Source organism: Spea bombifrons, chromosome 2 (genome assembly GCF_027358695.1).
Source record: "Spea bombifrons isolate aSpeBom1 chromosome 2, aSpeBom1.2.pri, whole genome shotgun sequence".
NCBI classification, from domain to species: Eukaryota; Metazoa; Chordata; class Amphibia; order Anura; family Pelobatidae; genus Spea; species Spea bombifrons.
The window spans coordinates 74,783,852-74,800,787 of record NC_071088.1 but is presented as its reverse complement, the minus strand read 5'-3'; the positions used below and the strand labels follow the sequence as shown (position 1 = coordinate 74,800,787).

At 40.4% G+C, this 16,936-nt stretch overlaps 1 protein-coding gene across 1 annotated transcript in view; it reads left to right on the top strand.

Moving 5' to 3' along the window:
* MMP28 (matrix metallopeptidase 28) overlaps positions 1-10,369 on the top strand; it is a 29,291-nt gene extending 18,922 nt beyond the window's left edge. Inside the window, exons 4-9 of the mRNA XM_053454826.1 lie at positions 126-344; positions 4,590-4,832; positions 5,165-5,311; positions 5,689-5,856; positions 8,011-8,404; positions 10,057-10,369. Coding sequence (XP_053310801.1) covers positions 126-344; positions 4,590-4,832; positions 5,165-5,311; positions 5,689-5,856; positions 8,011-8,384 — 1,151 coding nt within the window. The 3' untranslated portion in view covers positions 8,385-8,404; positions 10,057-10,369. The remainder of the gene's footprint in view (positions 1-125; positions 345-4,589; positions 4,833-5,164; positions 5,312-5,688; positions 5,857-8,010; positions 8,405-10,056) is intronic.
* The last annotated feature ends 6,567 nt before the right edge of the window (positions 10,370-16,936 follow it).

Below are 16,936 nucleotides of genomic sequence, written 5' to 3'. Positions count from 1 at the left end.
AGTACATGCTTTCTATTGACTTTTATGTAAATACTAACAGAAACGTTAAAGCTTGTTCCATTTTGAAAACTCTATGCCTTTGACACATTTAGAATTGTGATCAATTCTTATTTTATGTCCCACAGATAAATGGTACAAACGCCATCTGACATATCATATTGTCAATTGGCCATGGTATTTGTCCCAGCACCAAGTGAGACAAGCAGTGAAAACTGCATTCCAGCTGTGGGGCAATGTCTCGTCTCTGACATTTTCTGAAGCTACAACAGGACCAGCAGACATTCGCTTGGCTTTCTATGATGGAGATCACAATGACGGAGTCACAAATGCTTTTGACGGACCAGGTGCTAAAAATATCTCCTCGTAAGCTTTTCTTTCTTGTTTTTTTAGCATTAATAAATACTTTATTTTATACAACAGTCAAATCTGTTTAACACTAGGTATGTCATGAAAAGATGTCCCTAGAGGACCAATGATATACCTGGTAAGTCATAAGTAAAATCTGGTCCCACGTTGTGATTGAGGGGTCACTGCTGTAGCTGAGCACTCTGTGACCAGAAAGGTCAACCTACAGCAGATAATCTGCCCTTCTGTACATGTGATCGCTGCTACACATCACATGCACTGATACAGTCTGTCTTTTCTGCCACTCACTGGGATTGTGATTTGGAGGGAGACAGAGAACAGTAAGTAACATACATATAGATAGGGATAGGGTTAGGTAGGGGTTAAATAAAAATAAAAATAAACTTAAAAACTAAAATGGGAATATTGCGTAATAAATATATTTTGGGTATTTTTTTCACATTTATGCAACTGTAAATAATTTTTTTAAATCTCATTTTTATTTATTTTTTCATAAAAAATAACATCTTACATATATTAGTATGGTTTTAAAAAACTAGCTCTACTTTTCCCCAAAAATATTGTATTTGTGTGAGTAGCAAAAACACAAATATCGCAATGGTCAACGTCTGGTCAACGTAAAAGCCCTGATCCTGAATCGGTTCATATTTTAGTTTCATTAACCAATTATTGATCACCTAAAGGAAAGTTCAACATTTTAATTTAGAAAGACTCATACAGAATGTATCTTTACTTACCTCACACATTGACCCTGATTTACAGGCATTCATGCTGTCAGCATGCTGAAACGGTTACTGGGAAGGCAAATTCATTGTAAATGTACACTTCTGCCTGGCAGATGTGCACCATGCATGCTCAAATAGCTGGGCCTGATTGACAAGACTCAAGAATTAAAGCTGTGATATTAATAGAGAGGTGGACATACAATAAGTCAGGGCTGTCCAACGTATACGGTGCATAACGATGGATAAAAGCAGTCAACAAAACTGGCTATTATCTCTATTACCGTATTTGCTCGATTATAAGACGACCCTGATTATAAGACGACCCCCCAAATCTTAATATTAATTTAGGAAAAAAAGAAAAAGCCTGAATATAAGACGACCCTATAGGAAAAAAGTTTTACCAGTAAATGTTAATTCATTTAAACACTTTTTTTAATAAAAGGTATGCTTGAGAAAAATATTTTGGTTTTATTTCCTTCTATTTTTCAACCTGCACCCCAGTTATGCACATCTGCCCCAGAAGTGCCTTATACCCCCTATATGCCACTGTGCCCCATGATATGCCTTTTAACCCTATATGCCACTGTGCCCCATGATATGCCTTTTAACCCTATATGCCACAGAGGGTTAAAAGGCATATTATGGGGAAGAGTGGCATATAGGGAGGTTTAAGGCATTTCAGGAGGCAGAGTGGCATTAAAGGGGTTAAAAGGCATTTCACAGAGCACTCTGCCTCCAGAAATGCCTTACACCCCCCATTTAACACTCCCCCTCCCTCCTCCAAACTTACCGGTGCTTCTGAGTTGGGGGGGCGCATAACAGGAGGGTCCAGGTCCCCTGCATCTGAGCCCCAGGTGCTTAGTCCGGACAGCATGTAGAGCTCCACGCGAATCACGTAGAGCTCTACACGCTGCCCGGACTAAGCACCGGGGACTCAGAAGCACCGGTAAGTTGGAGGGGGCATAACACAGGAGGATGCAGGTCCCCTGCATCTGGGTCCCCAGTGCTTAGTCCGGGAAGCGTGTAGAGCTCTACGCGATTGTATCGTGTAGAGCTCTACGCGATTATATCGCGTAGAGCTCTACACGCAGCCCGGACTAAGCACCGGGGACTCAGAAGCACCGGTAAGTTGGGGGGGGGTTAACACAGGAGGATCCAGGTCCTCTGCATCGCTGCAGGGGATCTGGAGCTTAGTCTCATAATCAGACCTATTTGAGGTCTGATTATAAGACGACCCTGATTATAAGACGAGGGGTATTTTTCAGAGCATTTGCTCTGGAAAAAACCTCGTCTTATAATCGAGCAAATACGGTATTATCATGACTATTATGCTGTCAAATATTGTGAGTATAAATAAAAAGTAAGGATGTTGGACCAATCATATTTGGAGGATCTGTTAAATCAGAGCAATGGGCTTATTGCATTAAAGTATTTTATTTCTTTTGTAGACGAGTCTTTGTGGGGGGGTTCTGTCTTCCCATTTATAGCCCCCCCCACCAAGTCTTGGTTAACTAAGGGCTACTTTGACTGTGGTGTAGTCCCAAGAGGAAACTTTGCATTTTGGGTATTCTCTGATAGAGCCAGTCCAACCCTAGTCACAAGGGAAACTCTCCAGGGTCACTCACTATCCCAGACACCAACCAGGTCCATAGAAAATTAATGGGCTTTTCTACATTGTTTTTTAACTTATGGGGAAATGGCAACATTGCCCACCCCTTGAGATTCCAGCTAGGCATTCGCATTTCAGGCCCCAGGTACAGTAATCCAGCAGAGATTGAACATTAGGGAAATTAAAAAATCCTGGAGTAAATGGGTAAATCATAGCACAGTTTGGCGTTTGTAAGTTTCGGCATGCTAGCCTGAGCTAAACATGGTGGTTTGTAAATAGAATTTACGAAATAAAAAGTAAAAGATGGAATAAGTATCTTGTGATAATACCGTATTTGCTCGATTATAAGACGAGGTTTTTTTCAGAGCAAATGCTCTGAAAAATACCCCTCGTCTTCTAATCGGGGTCGTCTTCTAATCAGACCTCAAATAGAGGTCTGATTAGGAGACTAAGATCCAGATCCCCCGCACCGCTGCAGGGGATCTGGATCCTCCTGTCTCACCCCCCCCCCATCCTACACACACTTACCGGTGCTTCCTTGCTTCCTGCTGTGTTGCCGGGGCAGCGGGTTGACGTCTACGCGATCCGCGTAGACAACGTCCGCTGCAGCCGGAAGGAGGTGTGGCTAGCAGCGGGGGTTGTCTGCGTCCGTCGCATAGACCTTCCCCGACTGTCAGAGATCAGAGTTCCCCGCACCGGTGCCGCACCGGTGCGGGGAACTTTGATCTCTGACAGCCGGGGAAAGTATACGCGACGGACGCATACAAACCCCCGCTGCTAGCCACACCTCCTTCGGGCTGAAGCAGAAGGCGACGTCAACCCGCTGCCCCGGCTGGAAGCACCGGTAAGAGAGGGGGGAGAGCGGGGGAAGGGAGGGGGGAGAGAGAGAGAGAGAGAGAGTGTGTGTGTGTGTGAGTTAAATGGTGGTATAGGGTGTGTGTGTGTTAAATGGGGGCATAGGGCATTTCTGGAGTGGCGTTAAGGGGGGATTTAATAGAGCACTCTGCCTCCTGAAATGCCTTATACCTCCCTATATGCCACTCTGCCCCATAATATGCCTTTTAACCCCCTAAATGGCAGAGTGGCATATAGGGGTATAAGGCATTTCTGGAGGCAGAGTGCTCTATACAATGCCTTTTAACTCCCTTAATGCCACTCTGCCTCCTAAAATGCCTTATACCTCCCTATATGCCACTCTGCCCCATAATATGCATTTTAACCCCCTAAATGCCAGAATGGGATATAGGGGTATAAGGCATTTCTGGAGGCAGAGTGGCACATAGGGGGTCAAAAGGCATACCATGGGGCACAGTGGCATATAGAGGGTTAAAAGGCATATCATGGGCCACAGTGTCATATTGGAGTGGCAAGCCTGGAGGCAGATGTGCGTAACTGGGGGACAGGTTGGAAAATACAAGAAATAAAAACAAAAAAAATCTTTTTCTCAATCATAGCTTTTATTAAAAAAAATAGTTTACATGAATTAACATTTACTGGTAAAACTTTTTTCCTTTGGGGTCGTCTTATATTCAGGCTTTTTCTTTTTTTCCTAAGTTAATATTCAGATTTTGGGGGGTCGTCTTATAATCAGGGTCGTCTTATAATCGAGCAAATACGGTACCTTTTTTTATTGGACTAACAGAATTTTGGAATGAGAAAAAAACATTTCCTGAGAAAGGGAGAAGAGCTCCCGAAAGCTTGTCATTCCAAAATTCTGTTAGTCCAATAAAAAAGGTATTATCACAAGATACTTATTCCATCTGTAATTTGATATTGACACCACTGGACTAATACGGCTACAACCTCTACTCTACTACTTCGGAATAATAAGTAAAGAGTTAGTCAGCTACAGTTGTCCTAATGTATGACCATATTTTAATTCCTAACAGGAGGCGCTCTTGCACATGCCTTTTTCCCAAGACGAGGGGAAGCTCATTTTGACAATGCGGAGCATTGGTCATTAAGTGGAAGGGGCAGGAACCTCTTTATTGTCATGGCGCATGAAATTGGGCACACCTTGGGGCTTCAGCACTCACCCTTCAAAAATGCCCTCATGTCTCCCTACTACAAGAAACTAGGCAAAGAATATGTGCTGAATTTTGATGACATCCTAGCCATCCAAAATCTGTATGGTAAGGCACAATGGGAAATTTAGTTGTAATTCAGTTGCAGGCACTGTGTTGTCCATGTGTTTTTTTATAGTATGGGAATGGAATATATATTCCATATATATATATATATATATATATATATATATATAAATATATAATATATATTATTATATATATAATGTCTCCTGATATTTCGAAAATATTGTCCTCTCTGCTGGATATTTAGTGCTCTGCCATCATACAGTGCTGCAGGATATGATGGCGGTGTATAAATCAATAATATAAGCTGGAGGTTCCGCTGATGGCATTTATCAATGAGTCTTAATACCCATTGCGTTGTGTTTTTGTACCAGGGGCTCCACCAAGTGGCAAGACAGTGCAGCTCTCAGGAAAGGAGTTTACATTTTTTCAGGACTGGAATCCAGAAAATAATGAAGGTTTCGAAAAGGGGAACAGGGTGCCACCCTATTGCCAGTCTGTCTTTGATGCCATCACATGGGGTAAGAGCTTTCCTCGAATCAGTGTATGCGATAACATTCTTGAGCATGGATTTCAACTTTTTATTGTATTAGTCTGCATCCCTGATATTAGAGGGTTCAACAGGAACCATTAACACCCCATTTAGACGCAGCCATGCCAGTTGAGGCATCTCCTTTACCCTATATGTAAGCAGACACGCATACAAAGGAAATAAATGCTTATGTAGGGTACTTTTCTCAGAACTACCAAAAACACAGGGTTTCTTTTGTTGCAGACAACATGAATGTCAATGCAAACAGCTCTCTCCTCTACTATCTGTCAACTCACAATCTCCATTTTTACAACATTTCCTATTTATCATGGCCAAATAGATACACATAACTATTTGTTCATACAGATAAGAAAAATACATTGCACATCTTCAAAGGCAGTTACTTCTGGACAGTCTCACAGAATGGAAATGTCTCTAAGCCCCATCTTCTGCGACAGCGATGGAAGAAGCTCCCAGCTTATGTTGAAGCTGCAGCCGTGTCTGGTTCAACTGGAAAGTTCTACTTCTTTAAAGGTGAAACGTAGTTGGTAAAAATGATATCCTACTGTGCCCCGCTGAAGCTGATATCTTTCTTATTGTGCTTTCCTTCTTTAAACAGTAGCTCAATAGATGTGAACTATGTTATCCCAGTATTTGAAATAATATGAGCTGCCAGTTTCTTTCTGTAAGATCTCTATGCCTTATTCTAAAAGATTTGATAAAATACAGATTTCCTGGTCTTAGCGTGACCTCTTTTTTTGGTGGGTTACAAAGCTGTTATAAGAAGAATATAAGGAGACAAGACTGTTGTAATTACCAATGTTGTAACATAACATAATAGTCTCATTGCTAACTACGTCTTTGGCTGTATATGATTTGAATAAAAAAGTCTGGGTGTGAGTATTATGCAAAAGCGTACGAAGAAGGTGCTATTAACACCTATTTTCTCACTGAGATTTTGTAGTCCCGTTGACATTTTTTGTACACAGTTTGTATAGTGGCAAAACTGGATGCTAGAATTAACATGCAATAAAGTAATATTTTGTAAACTTTGTTTACATTAACCAAATAATAATTTATTTCCATAAAAAGTTACATTGTGAAATACACAGAAGACAAACAGGATTATTTTAAACAAATCTCCTTCAGACTCTAATTATCACAATCACTATCCTGTTTTCATACTTCTGTCTAAGGGTTAGGGAGGTGTCACTGTTACCCAGGGATGAGCAAAGCATCTGTGACAAGCCACTGATGCCCAATGGAGAGTCCAAGTGCCATCATTGGGCCTTGGGTAGGGTGACCACACTGGCCATGTTTTCTAGGACACATATCATTTTCACGTGTGGTTGACCGGCATGTGTAAAGTGCTACCATGTAGTATGTGTAAAGGCAATCAGTTACTTGGTTATACACCTCCAGCACTGCAGGGCATCCCTTTACCTGAGCTGTAGTTTATAGAGCATTTAGTCATAAGCTGAAGTCCCAGTACACATTCACTCATCTGGTGTTAACTTTAATTAAGCTATTTAAACTAATAAAACCTTACAACCAAAATACTCTCAACAGCTCAGCTATCATGTTATTAGTCGTGTTATGAACATATAACATCCATGCCATAGTTTTGCTGAAAGCAAAACCAGGCAACTTAGCTAATAATTCTTAACGAGAAAAACAAATAACCCATTTTCTGTAGGTAAGTGGTGTTGCCAATTAAGTCTGGTTCCCATGGCATTTCATGTTTGTTCCCTGGCATTAATGAACTGGAATAGAGTCACACTTGGACAATGTGTGTGGCCAGTATCTGGTGGTGATCTGCTTGAGTGATTTAGTCTGACACTGTAGCTTCCACATTGCTGAGACATGCGGAGTACGGACCACTAATAGCTGTTTCCCGAAGGGGTTTCTATGACTGCAAGTTTACTATATACCGTCTAGTGCTTCTTGTTACTCCTAACCTTACCAATATCAGAGATGAAAAGGTTTGGGGTGCCAATTAATCCAATTAGTGATATCACTTTTTGCTGTGCAACAAAGTTGTTGTTCTCAACCAGAAGTTAGTACAAAGAGGGAATTATCTATTTAAGTGGGGATTTGCAGAAGAATTATATTTTTCAACATCTTTGAAGAATAAAATTGTCCCTGGCACTTTAACAAGTACGTTAAGTTGCTGGCTAAATAGAAGTGACTGTGGTCGTACACTCTCACAGTGTGTGGTTGTGTGCATCCTGCCAATGACAGGGAAAACTTTGATTATAGCTCAATTTCGGCGTTGTATTTTATTAGTTAATAAGCTAATTGGCTCTCTACCTGGGCTCGGAAGCCTGGCATAATTTTGTTATGCATGAAGCATCTATGAGATATTAGGTCTTTCTGTAATTTTATGGGGTTTCTTTTATATTTTAATGCAATTGCTAATAAAAGTTACGTTTTAGTTGTTAGCATTTTTTGGGCATACATTTCATTTAGGGGGTCAATCACCACTGAGCAATAACAAGGGGAATCCATTGGTAGCTTTATCAGGGAGGGAATTAAGTTTTAATGTGTTCTAATTGTTGATAATGCAAGCAAAGGTAATTGGAATGATGGTACTGGCATTTAACACTAGATGCTGATCTGTCATTGTTTGTTTTTACTTTATATTGTTATGGAAAACTGTTTTAACATCTGATTTGGTTCCTGTTGCAGGTGGGAAATGTTGGAGATACAAAGACTCTAAACTGGATGGTGGTTTTCCTCGAAAGTGCAGCACTAATGGGCTTCCCCGTCACCCTGACACAGTCCTATACTTTCAGCCCCTCGGGCAACTAGTACTTTTTAAGGGGGGCAAGTATTATGTGATAAACGAGGAATCAATGACTGTGGAGCCTTACTACCCACGTAGTTTGAAGGACTGGAAAGGCATACCATCGGCGACTAATGGAGTGTTAACCCATCTGGATGGGTCTGTCTACTTTTTCAAAGGTGACAGCTACTGGAAGTTTGACCAGAATGATTTGAGAGTTACTGCTTCTGGAAGGTGGGCTGAGGATTTGTCTTGGATTGGATGCAAAAGGTTCTGAGTTTGAAATTTATGGACATGGTGGATTTATCATTGTCTTGTCTTAAGTCAAGACAATCACATTGCTAAATTTGCAGGAAATATAAATTAAGGAGGGGATAAGCATTCACAATATGTGTTATTTAGTAGCACATGCAGCATTCTCATTGTTGAAATGTGATGCTGTTGCTGCTGTTTGAATTGTATTGAGTAGTAGGTAGCGTGTCTTGGATATGCCTGACCTGTTTCCTTGATTTCTTAACATTTTGGGCTAAGTGTTTTTCCTGGGCTTAATATCCCAACTGGATTACTCTTTTAAAGTTTCGTTCTCCCTTAGAGTGAGCTGTAAACTGGGACCTTGGAGTCAAATCACTAAGGGGAGATTGCAGGAGCTCTCAATAATTGTCAAAGCACGCCCTAAACAATGTCAAGATTTTCGGTGAGGGTGCAAATAGCAGCACAGCTCCACAACACTGTTCAATATCACAACTTAACAAATAAGAGTTGCGACACCTGAAAGCCTTTTAATGTGTCTTTATGAAAAATAATATAGTTGTACTGTATCATTAGTGACATGATATATTTTGTATCCCTATGACTTTATCTTTTTTGTTTGTACTAGTAACCATAGGGATTCATGATTTGCCGTTTCCTGTCACATGATCACATTTGTACCCTAGATATTGCTTTATTAGTCACATTATCAGGCTGGAAAAAGACGGATGTAGGCATACCTAGGACCTTGACGAGATAGGCTGCCCAATACTCTCCCTCTGCAAGGGGCAGGTTTGAGGTGTGTGATGTACACAGATGAAACCATTTCCATTAAGGTCAGGACACCTCTATTTGTTGGATGTCTTACAGGTAAATTTAAGATTTGGCTCACGATAACATGCCACATATTATCACCCTTAATAGGCAAAAATGGACAAAGGAAATACCGTATTTTCCACCGTTGGCTGATCATTGGAATGCATGCGTAAACAACTGTTAATCTATTATTGCGCAACACACATTACACATATTGACTTTTACTTGGCATGTTATTTAATCACTTTTTGAAAACAAGCTTTTGAACTGAAGGGAAGTCTAATGTCCAGTCACTCTTTTGTTAGAGAATATTGTGTGTTGACTGCAACACAAATATGTAATTGCCCAAGAGGCAGGCATGGATCTTTAATGCTTTGAACCTATTGATTTCTTAGGCCAAAGGCAAAATATTGACTTGACATGTTAGGTGTTTAACTGTCAGGTCTATAAATCTCTGTTCTGTGTTACTTGTTACCTTCTGATTCATTTGACTCCGCGTAGTGTTTGTCAAACATCTTACCCTAGAACCTTTTCACTTAGAGATGGACTATCAGCTGTCAGGACTAGTGCAACATACAAGAGGATTTGTTGTGACATCACAGCCGCCATGTGACAAGTTTGCCATTTTTTTCTGTAGATCATTTTAATTGAACCAAGTACTTAACAGTAACTAGTTATTCAAAATCCAAATGAATATTAAAAACAGTGTACATATTGTCACAGTAACCCCCTGAGGCTGAGATCTCATGGGGGTAGGTTTGAGTTTGATATCTGATGTCCTTCCACGTTACTTTTTTGGGGTTACACAATGCTTATGGTGGGCAAATCTCAGAGGTGCTCATTTGGGAACTCTTAGGAATACTGGTTTTATTACCCATCTTTAGGACTGGGGTTTACCTTGCCTCGGCTATGAAACTCGGACTATTCCTGGGGACATTTCCGACATTGACGCTCAGGGTCCCGACGTCAAATCAAGTCGCTTTTTGGAAGATAACATCCTCTGACCCTGAGTTCTCCATTGGTACCCTGGGATTGATGTCACTCCCTTGAGATCACCCTGAAATTGCTGGCCATAGAACTGTATGGAGGCGCTGGGCTGTCTGGTAGTTTATACTAGATTGTTCTCCTGATCCAGTTATGTTGTATGTACAAATATCTTTGCTGTTCCCAATAAAGTCAGTTCCTGTTTTACCTCAATATGAGTTCTGTCTTGTTATTGGGGTAAGTCGTGGTGCTGACCTTGTCAGGACAGTAAAGCACTGTATTGCCATCCTACAGTGCCACCGATGTTCCTGAGAAGCGGTGTTTCCTGCTGTCTTCGACGCTAGTTCCACCTGACGATTGAAGTCTTGTATTCCTGGTGGCTATGAGAAGGAAGCAGCATCGGGTGGGTGTACCAAGTTGGTCCTGTCACAAATATATATTCGCCAAGAACAATATTAAAGTGGATGCTAAGAACAAGAAAGATAGGATGTCAGCAAAGAAATAACAGCTAGGTCATCATACCCTTTCACCTATTTAAGCCGTTAGCCAAATTAGTGATAGGATAAGATGGACAGCCTTGCCTGACTTATCTGAAGCAACTTGAGACCTGTACAACTCGAAATAGAGGTTCTAGTAAAATGTAATATATGAGGCGCTAAATCCTTAAGGAACATGTTTTTCTACATGTCAGTCTTTGAGTTGTGCACAATTATATTCTGAAAATTTAGTTTTAGAATAATCACACCCACAAGGGCAGTCCAGAACGGAAATGTTAGACAAATTCCCTTATGCAAGCCATCAATCCCAGATGTACGTTACAAACCATCCTGCAACTCATCAGTATAGTTCAACTAGGAGCAGTGGGCAAGGACATCCCCTTTATCGTCTTTTTCTCTAAAGAACAGCTCCTAACGGTATAAACTTTGCACAACAGAGTGTTAAACAGACAAAGCTGCTATACTATTAGCTTACAAGTGCCATTATATGATGTTACACATAGTATGACAGATGTAGAGAGAGTTAGGTTACCAGGTCTCCAATACTCTATAGGCACAATTTACAAAGTGCTAAATTGCAGCAGCAGAAGCAGAGTCAATGGGCTCCCAGGATTTGTAAAAGTGAGTTACATTGAAAAATGATATATGTTTTCTTCATGGGTTTGAAACAGAAAGTCTATATGAAAATTCTCCTTTAGTATGAGATACAGTGCAAAAAACATAGCTATAAAACATGGATACAAAAATATTAATAAAAATGTCATATAAACCCCCTACATGTCCAGAACACAATTAAAAAAAATAATAACCTATAAACTTAGAAAAACTTGTTTTTAACCTGATTCTAGCAAAAAATTTGAAAAATTCCTTTTACAGGTGTTCCACTTGTGGATTTGTAATTTTATTCTTTACTCTGAAGGTTTATCTGCATAGAAACACAGACACCTTGAAGACGTTCTTGCAGACGTTTTTTTGGTTTACCAGGGTATCAGCTTTACATATCAATTAGATGTTCCTGGCAAAGAAAAATGAACAAGGCTAAATTTTACATGGTACTGAGTATTTAACAGTACTAGGAATAAGTGTTAAATGAATATTAAATTCAACTGGGCAGCACCTTCAAGCAGCACATACCATGGTTATCTCTTAAATCATTTGTTGCTATATTACGCCTATATTGTCATGGCTTTGAATTGGCCTATGGCACAACAGCAAGGTAAATAATCACATGTACAATGACTTTGTGTTTGAAGTAGTCAGCTACACTGTCTTCTATTGCTGGTTTGGCATTCACCCAGCAGAAATAGTTGAAATTCTCCTATGGTATTTAAAACCCTTCACTGGAGTCTCAGACTAGACGCACAACTTTATTGACCACCACGGATACTGTTTAAACTCTCTGAAAACTATGAGAGACATTCAGGGCTGGACTGGTGATCACAAGGGGGCCCTAGAGGTTTACGCTCAGCATCCACCTGATGGCCGGTGGCTGGATCTGCTTGGCTACACGCTACATTTTTAGGTTCGTGTAGAGTGAGGCTGGGCCTAGAGACATGTCTTCTCTGGTATTTATATCATAATAGGATGACTGAGGCTGATTGTACTCAACTTTTCCAGATTTTTGTTAGTTGCTCCATTCTAATTCACAGAGAATCACTGCTGTGTACCAGTGGCAGGGAGGAACTGTTCTCTAGCTGGATTGTTGAGGTTGTAGGCGCCTGAGGTTCTGTCCGGGCCTTTAGGAGATACATATGGGGCACATGCCCCAATGAATGAGAAATGCTTGCAGGGTAATGCTTTGATAATAACCATGAACACTTCAGCCAAACCTTTTATTTTCACTCTCCTGTCCTGGCTCTATGGGTAACAGATGTTGGATATTCTATTTCATAACAGATGTGAGCATTTGTGCTGATTTTATTAGTTTACTTACAAGCTCATGCATTAATATACTTAACAGTAGTAACATGTTGAAGTCTATCAACATCTATCAACATTAAATCAGCTTTCAGAAATCCTTAAACAGACAGAAAAAATTAAGATTAACAAAAACTTGTTAAAATAGATGAATAGTTTAATTCAAACTGTAAAAGACATCCCAGGAATGCAAGGTGTTCAGGGCACCACGTTGTACATGTTAGCCAACATCCCTTCACAGACACAGCTGAGAATCATGATTACTACAGTAAAGTTTAATCTTATGTGGAAAGTTGCAAACTCTTGTTTGCAGAACTGCACTGGCATCCAGGGTCATCTTTAGTCATAATGAGGGCTGGTAAAAGCCTATCCCAGGAGCCAGTCACCCAGTTTCACCAGCTGGTGGCATAGTGTGGTGGCAATCTGTGCAGCCAGCGGGACAGATCTCTGCACTGTTGATCCCACCTTCATAGCCTGTGTACCTCGTGACGATGGGTTCTTGGATATGATAAAATTGGCGAACAAACGCTAAAGAGCAGTAGTGTAGAGGTCTATGCTTTCGGCTGCATAGACCTTTGTCATGCCTTAGAGGCCTCTAGTTCCTGTCAAGTATTTAATGGGCAATCGGACTGCTGCTGTGGGACCCTAACATAAGCTTGAGCCGAGTTTTACCGTTTAATCCATTCGTCAGAACAATGAACGAATAAATGCAACATTGGACGAAAGAAACAAAAAACGAATGTGCGCAATATGATAATCTTAGTTAATTCGTTCTCCATCCTGGCTGCCTTTTTAGTTACACTAAGAAGAGGAGAATCTCGCCATTTTAATTCAACTTCTTCTACGCGTTTATATCTTGTTTCCATGGCAACCCAGAGGGATGAATGGGATTTCTGGGGAAAAAAAATATGAATTTCGTTGGAACAGAAGACAGAGTTGGACAATTTTGTCAAATACGAAGATTTTTTTTTTCCAAGAACACAAACTTTCTTCTGGCACCCACGTCTACCCACAACTGGCACCCAGGGCCGGCCCGACAATGGAGCCGAGTGGGGCAACCGCTCCAGGCGGCACTTTTGAAGGGGCGGCACTTTGCCGCCCCAAGCCCTTTATTTTTATTTTTTTGAAGCGAAAGAGAGAGAAAGGGGCGCCGAGTGGTTTTCGCTTACCAAGCTGTAAGTACCCGCTCAGCGCCCCTCTCTCTCTCCTCTGCGGCGAGTCTCCCTGTTCGGTCTCGGTGCCGGCTTGTAATGCTGAGTGCTGTAAGATTACCTTATTTCCGGCGCTCAGCATTACAAGCCGGCACCAAGACCGAACAGGGAGACTCGCCGCAGGACTGCTGAAAGGTAAGTACAAGGGGGGGGGTAAGGGTAGATAATAGAGAGGGAGGGTAGATAATGGGGGGGGCATCAGGGACGGAGGGAGAGGAAGGGTAGATAAGGGGGGGGCGGCATTTTAAAATTCGCCCAGGCGGCATTTTGCCTTGGGCCGGCCCTGCTGGCACCTGAGTTTTATTTATTTTTTATATGGAAAAAAATCTGATATAGAAATATATATATATATATATTATAATATTATATATCATGTTTAAGTAAGTTACTTCTGTACAAAGCTTTGCAAGTGACATGTGTAATTAAGAAAGAGATGCATAAGAAAAAAATTTAACTACTGCACAGAGGTGTGCTGGCACACTTTGACCTGGGCAAATACAGCCAAGCGGCCCCCACGGCAATTACCCCCTAGGCCAGCCTGCCCCAGTTTCTACACATTATTTAACATTTTGGGCTGAAGAACACAGTGATACACAGCAAACATTCTGAACTTCTAGAAAAGAGGAGCAGAATGATTTAGGTCTCAAAGTGGGAGATTTACAAAAGGCATGTGTGTGAGGCTATATAAACTGCTGTCGAGTTGCCTCCATGAGAATTACTAATGGCTAGATGGCCACAGATTTAGTCACCCTTGATCCTTGATTAAGTAGTGAGGTGAGAGTACATTGGGATCAACTGTTCCACTATACCTTCTAATGTGCGGGTCGCACCTTGCCAATACATCATCAGTCACTGTGTGCGTGTGTTGGGGCAGTTGCTGCTATTTGCATTCCTCTACAATTAAGCATAAAGCATTTTACAAGGCAGAAAATGTTGCCATGTTATTTGGGGATTAATGCAATTTTGAGCAATGTGTTGCTAATCATTATGGATTACTAATCCCATTTTATTATGGTCAATCCTGTTGGATGTATTGACAAACTGCATATTAAAATTATGTTTTCCTGCAAATATACAGAGTTTGACGATGAATGCATGCAGAGATCGGTGATATTCTAAAATATAACCTCTTTATTCCTCCACTTAGCAGACATTGGAAATCGATGAGTTACTTTTTGCCAAGTTTCCTTTTGTCATTGAGAAATAAGCCTGTGGTTTGAAGTTTGGGGAGGGTTAATAGGGAGTGTTTGTAGCAAGCTTTTTGTCACCAAGGAGAAGAGTGTAAGCTATTGGTAAGGAAACAAAACACTAGGCAGGTCTCTCAGAATAGGCATTTTTAATACAGGTTTTTACTTGGGTGAGAGTGATTTGCTTCCTGTGTCTGGAGGACTAACTGATGAAAAAAGAGTTACTGTCACGCTCAACAAAGAATGACACAAGACCACAACAACACAAGGAGGTCTTCGATATAGAAGTTTGGAGGGGTGGATGTAAGTTTCTTTTTTTTTTTTTTTAAATGTTGACTTTGTGTTTTGGGATTTAAGTGCATAACAGGGGGGGGGGTTAAGAAAACAAACAAAAAAAAAGAAATATAGAGAATTATAGGTAAGTATGGAGAGATGCATTTTCTGATATATTGGAATCTTTTTTTTTGTTTTCAAAATATTTAGGATAGTTAAAAAAAGACTGGTTGTACCTTTCACTGGGGTGGATGTTAACTAAATAAATCAATAAAGGGATCTGTGGATATAAATGGAGGGTTTTTGGTTGTGTTTGTTAACAGGAATCAGAAATAGGGCTGATCTCAGGTGACTCAGGCAGCCCCCTTTGGCATCTGGACCAAGGAGGGCACCGACTGTCACCAAAATTTCCCCAATGTGTAAAAATAGGCTTGGTACTCAAATCCATGTAATGCTGGGGGGTCATACACAGGAGGTCTGTGTCTATGTTATCATTCTAAATGTAAACAAGAGGACATTGTGTGTGGTGTGGGGACAAAGAGCCTTTCTATGCTATTTGGCAAAGGACCAGTTATGATCAAGTATGAGAAGTGTCTTTTTGGTTTCACCAATGGTGTTTAATTGTAAGGGTAAAGTCACTCAGGAATAAAATGTGGGATTTCCGAGGCAAGGATTATTGTAATTATAAGTCTTTGAAGGAGCAATACAAAAAAGCAAGTGTGCATGAATGTCATATGTACATGTAGTCTATTATTTTGTTACAATATAGTGAGAATAGATAGATAGATAGATAGATAGATAGATAGATAGATAGATAGATAGATAGATAGATAGATAGATAGATATAGATATATCATTAGAAATTACCTTTTGAGAGGGGCTGGCCTAGGACAAACTATTTATTTTGGTCTACCCTTTTATATTTTGGTCTTGGCTTTTTTTTTAAACTTGAGTTTGGGACCCAGTACTGGGTCAAAATATGTCAGACACTAGGTCATGCCAAGGCTCTCTCGATTGACCACTGTATTCACTGTTACAAGGAATTTCTGGGGTAATGTAGTACAAATAATAACTGGGCTTTTCTGTGTTCCAAGTGTGTGCACCACTATGTTATTGGCCACTTGGCTGGGCTGCCCCTTGGATGAAAAATTGCCTACCCATTAACAGGGCCCTAAGAGTATGTGGAATTAGTAGTCTAGTCTAGACAGTAAATATAAGCAGTCAATATTTTTTTTTTTCGAATTGTATTGTAACTTCCCTGTGGAATCAGTATGTAGAAGTGTATGAATTATGAGCTACATTTGTCTGTTAACTGCTCCTCCCATCATTGTCTCAATATTAGCCTGAGACAATAGTTCTTTATGACTTTTATAAAAAGGAGCCCTTTTGCATAACATGGAGAATCCACCTGTTGATTGTCTAACTATGAGTTCAGAGTTTGAACAGCGGTCAGCAGAATGAGCCCTTGGCGTCTCAGGGCATTTTAGGTGAACACAGACCTGTAATTTTACAGGCATTTTCTTATGTGTCTGTTACAAAAGAAATTCAGCTTCTTCAAAAATCTGCAAAAACAGAAACAGAAATCTTTTGTTTTGTGTGCACTAATCAATATGTAAGCCAGTGGGAATTATGTAATATATATACAGTATATATATATATAATAAAATATACTTTTATTTCTTATTACAGGTGATG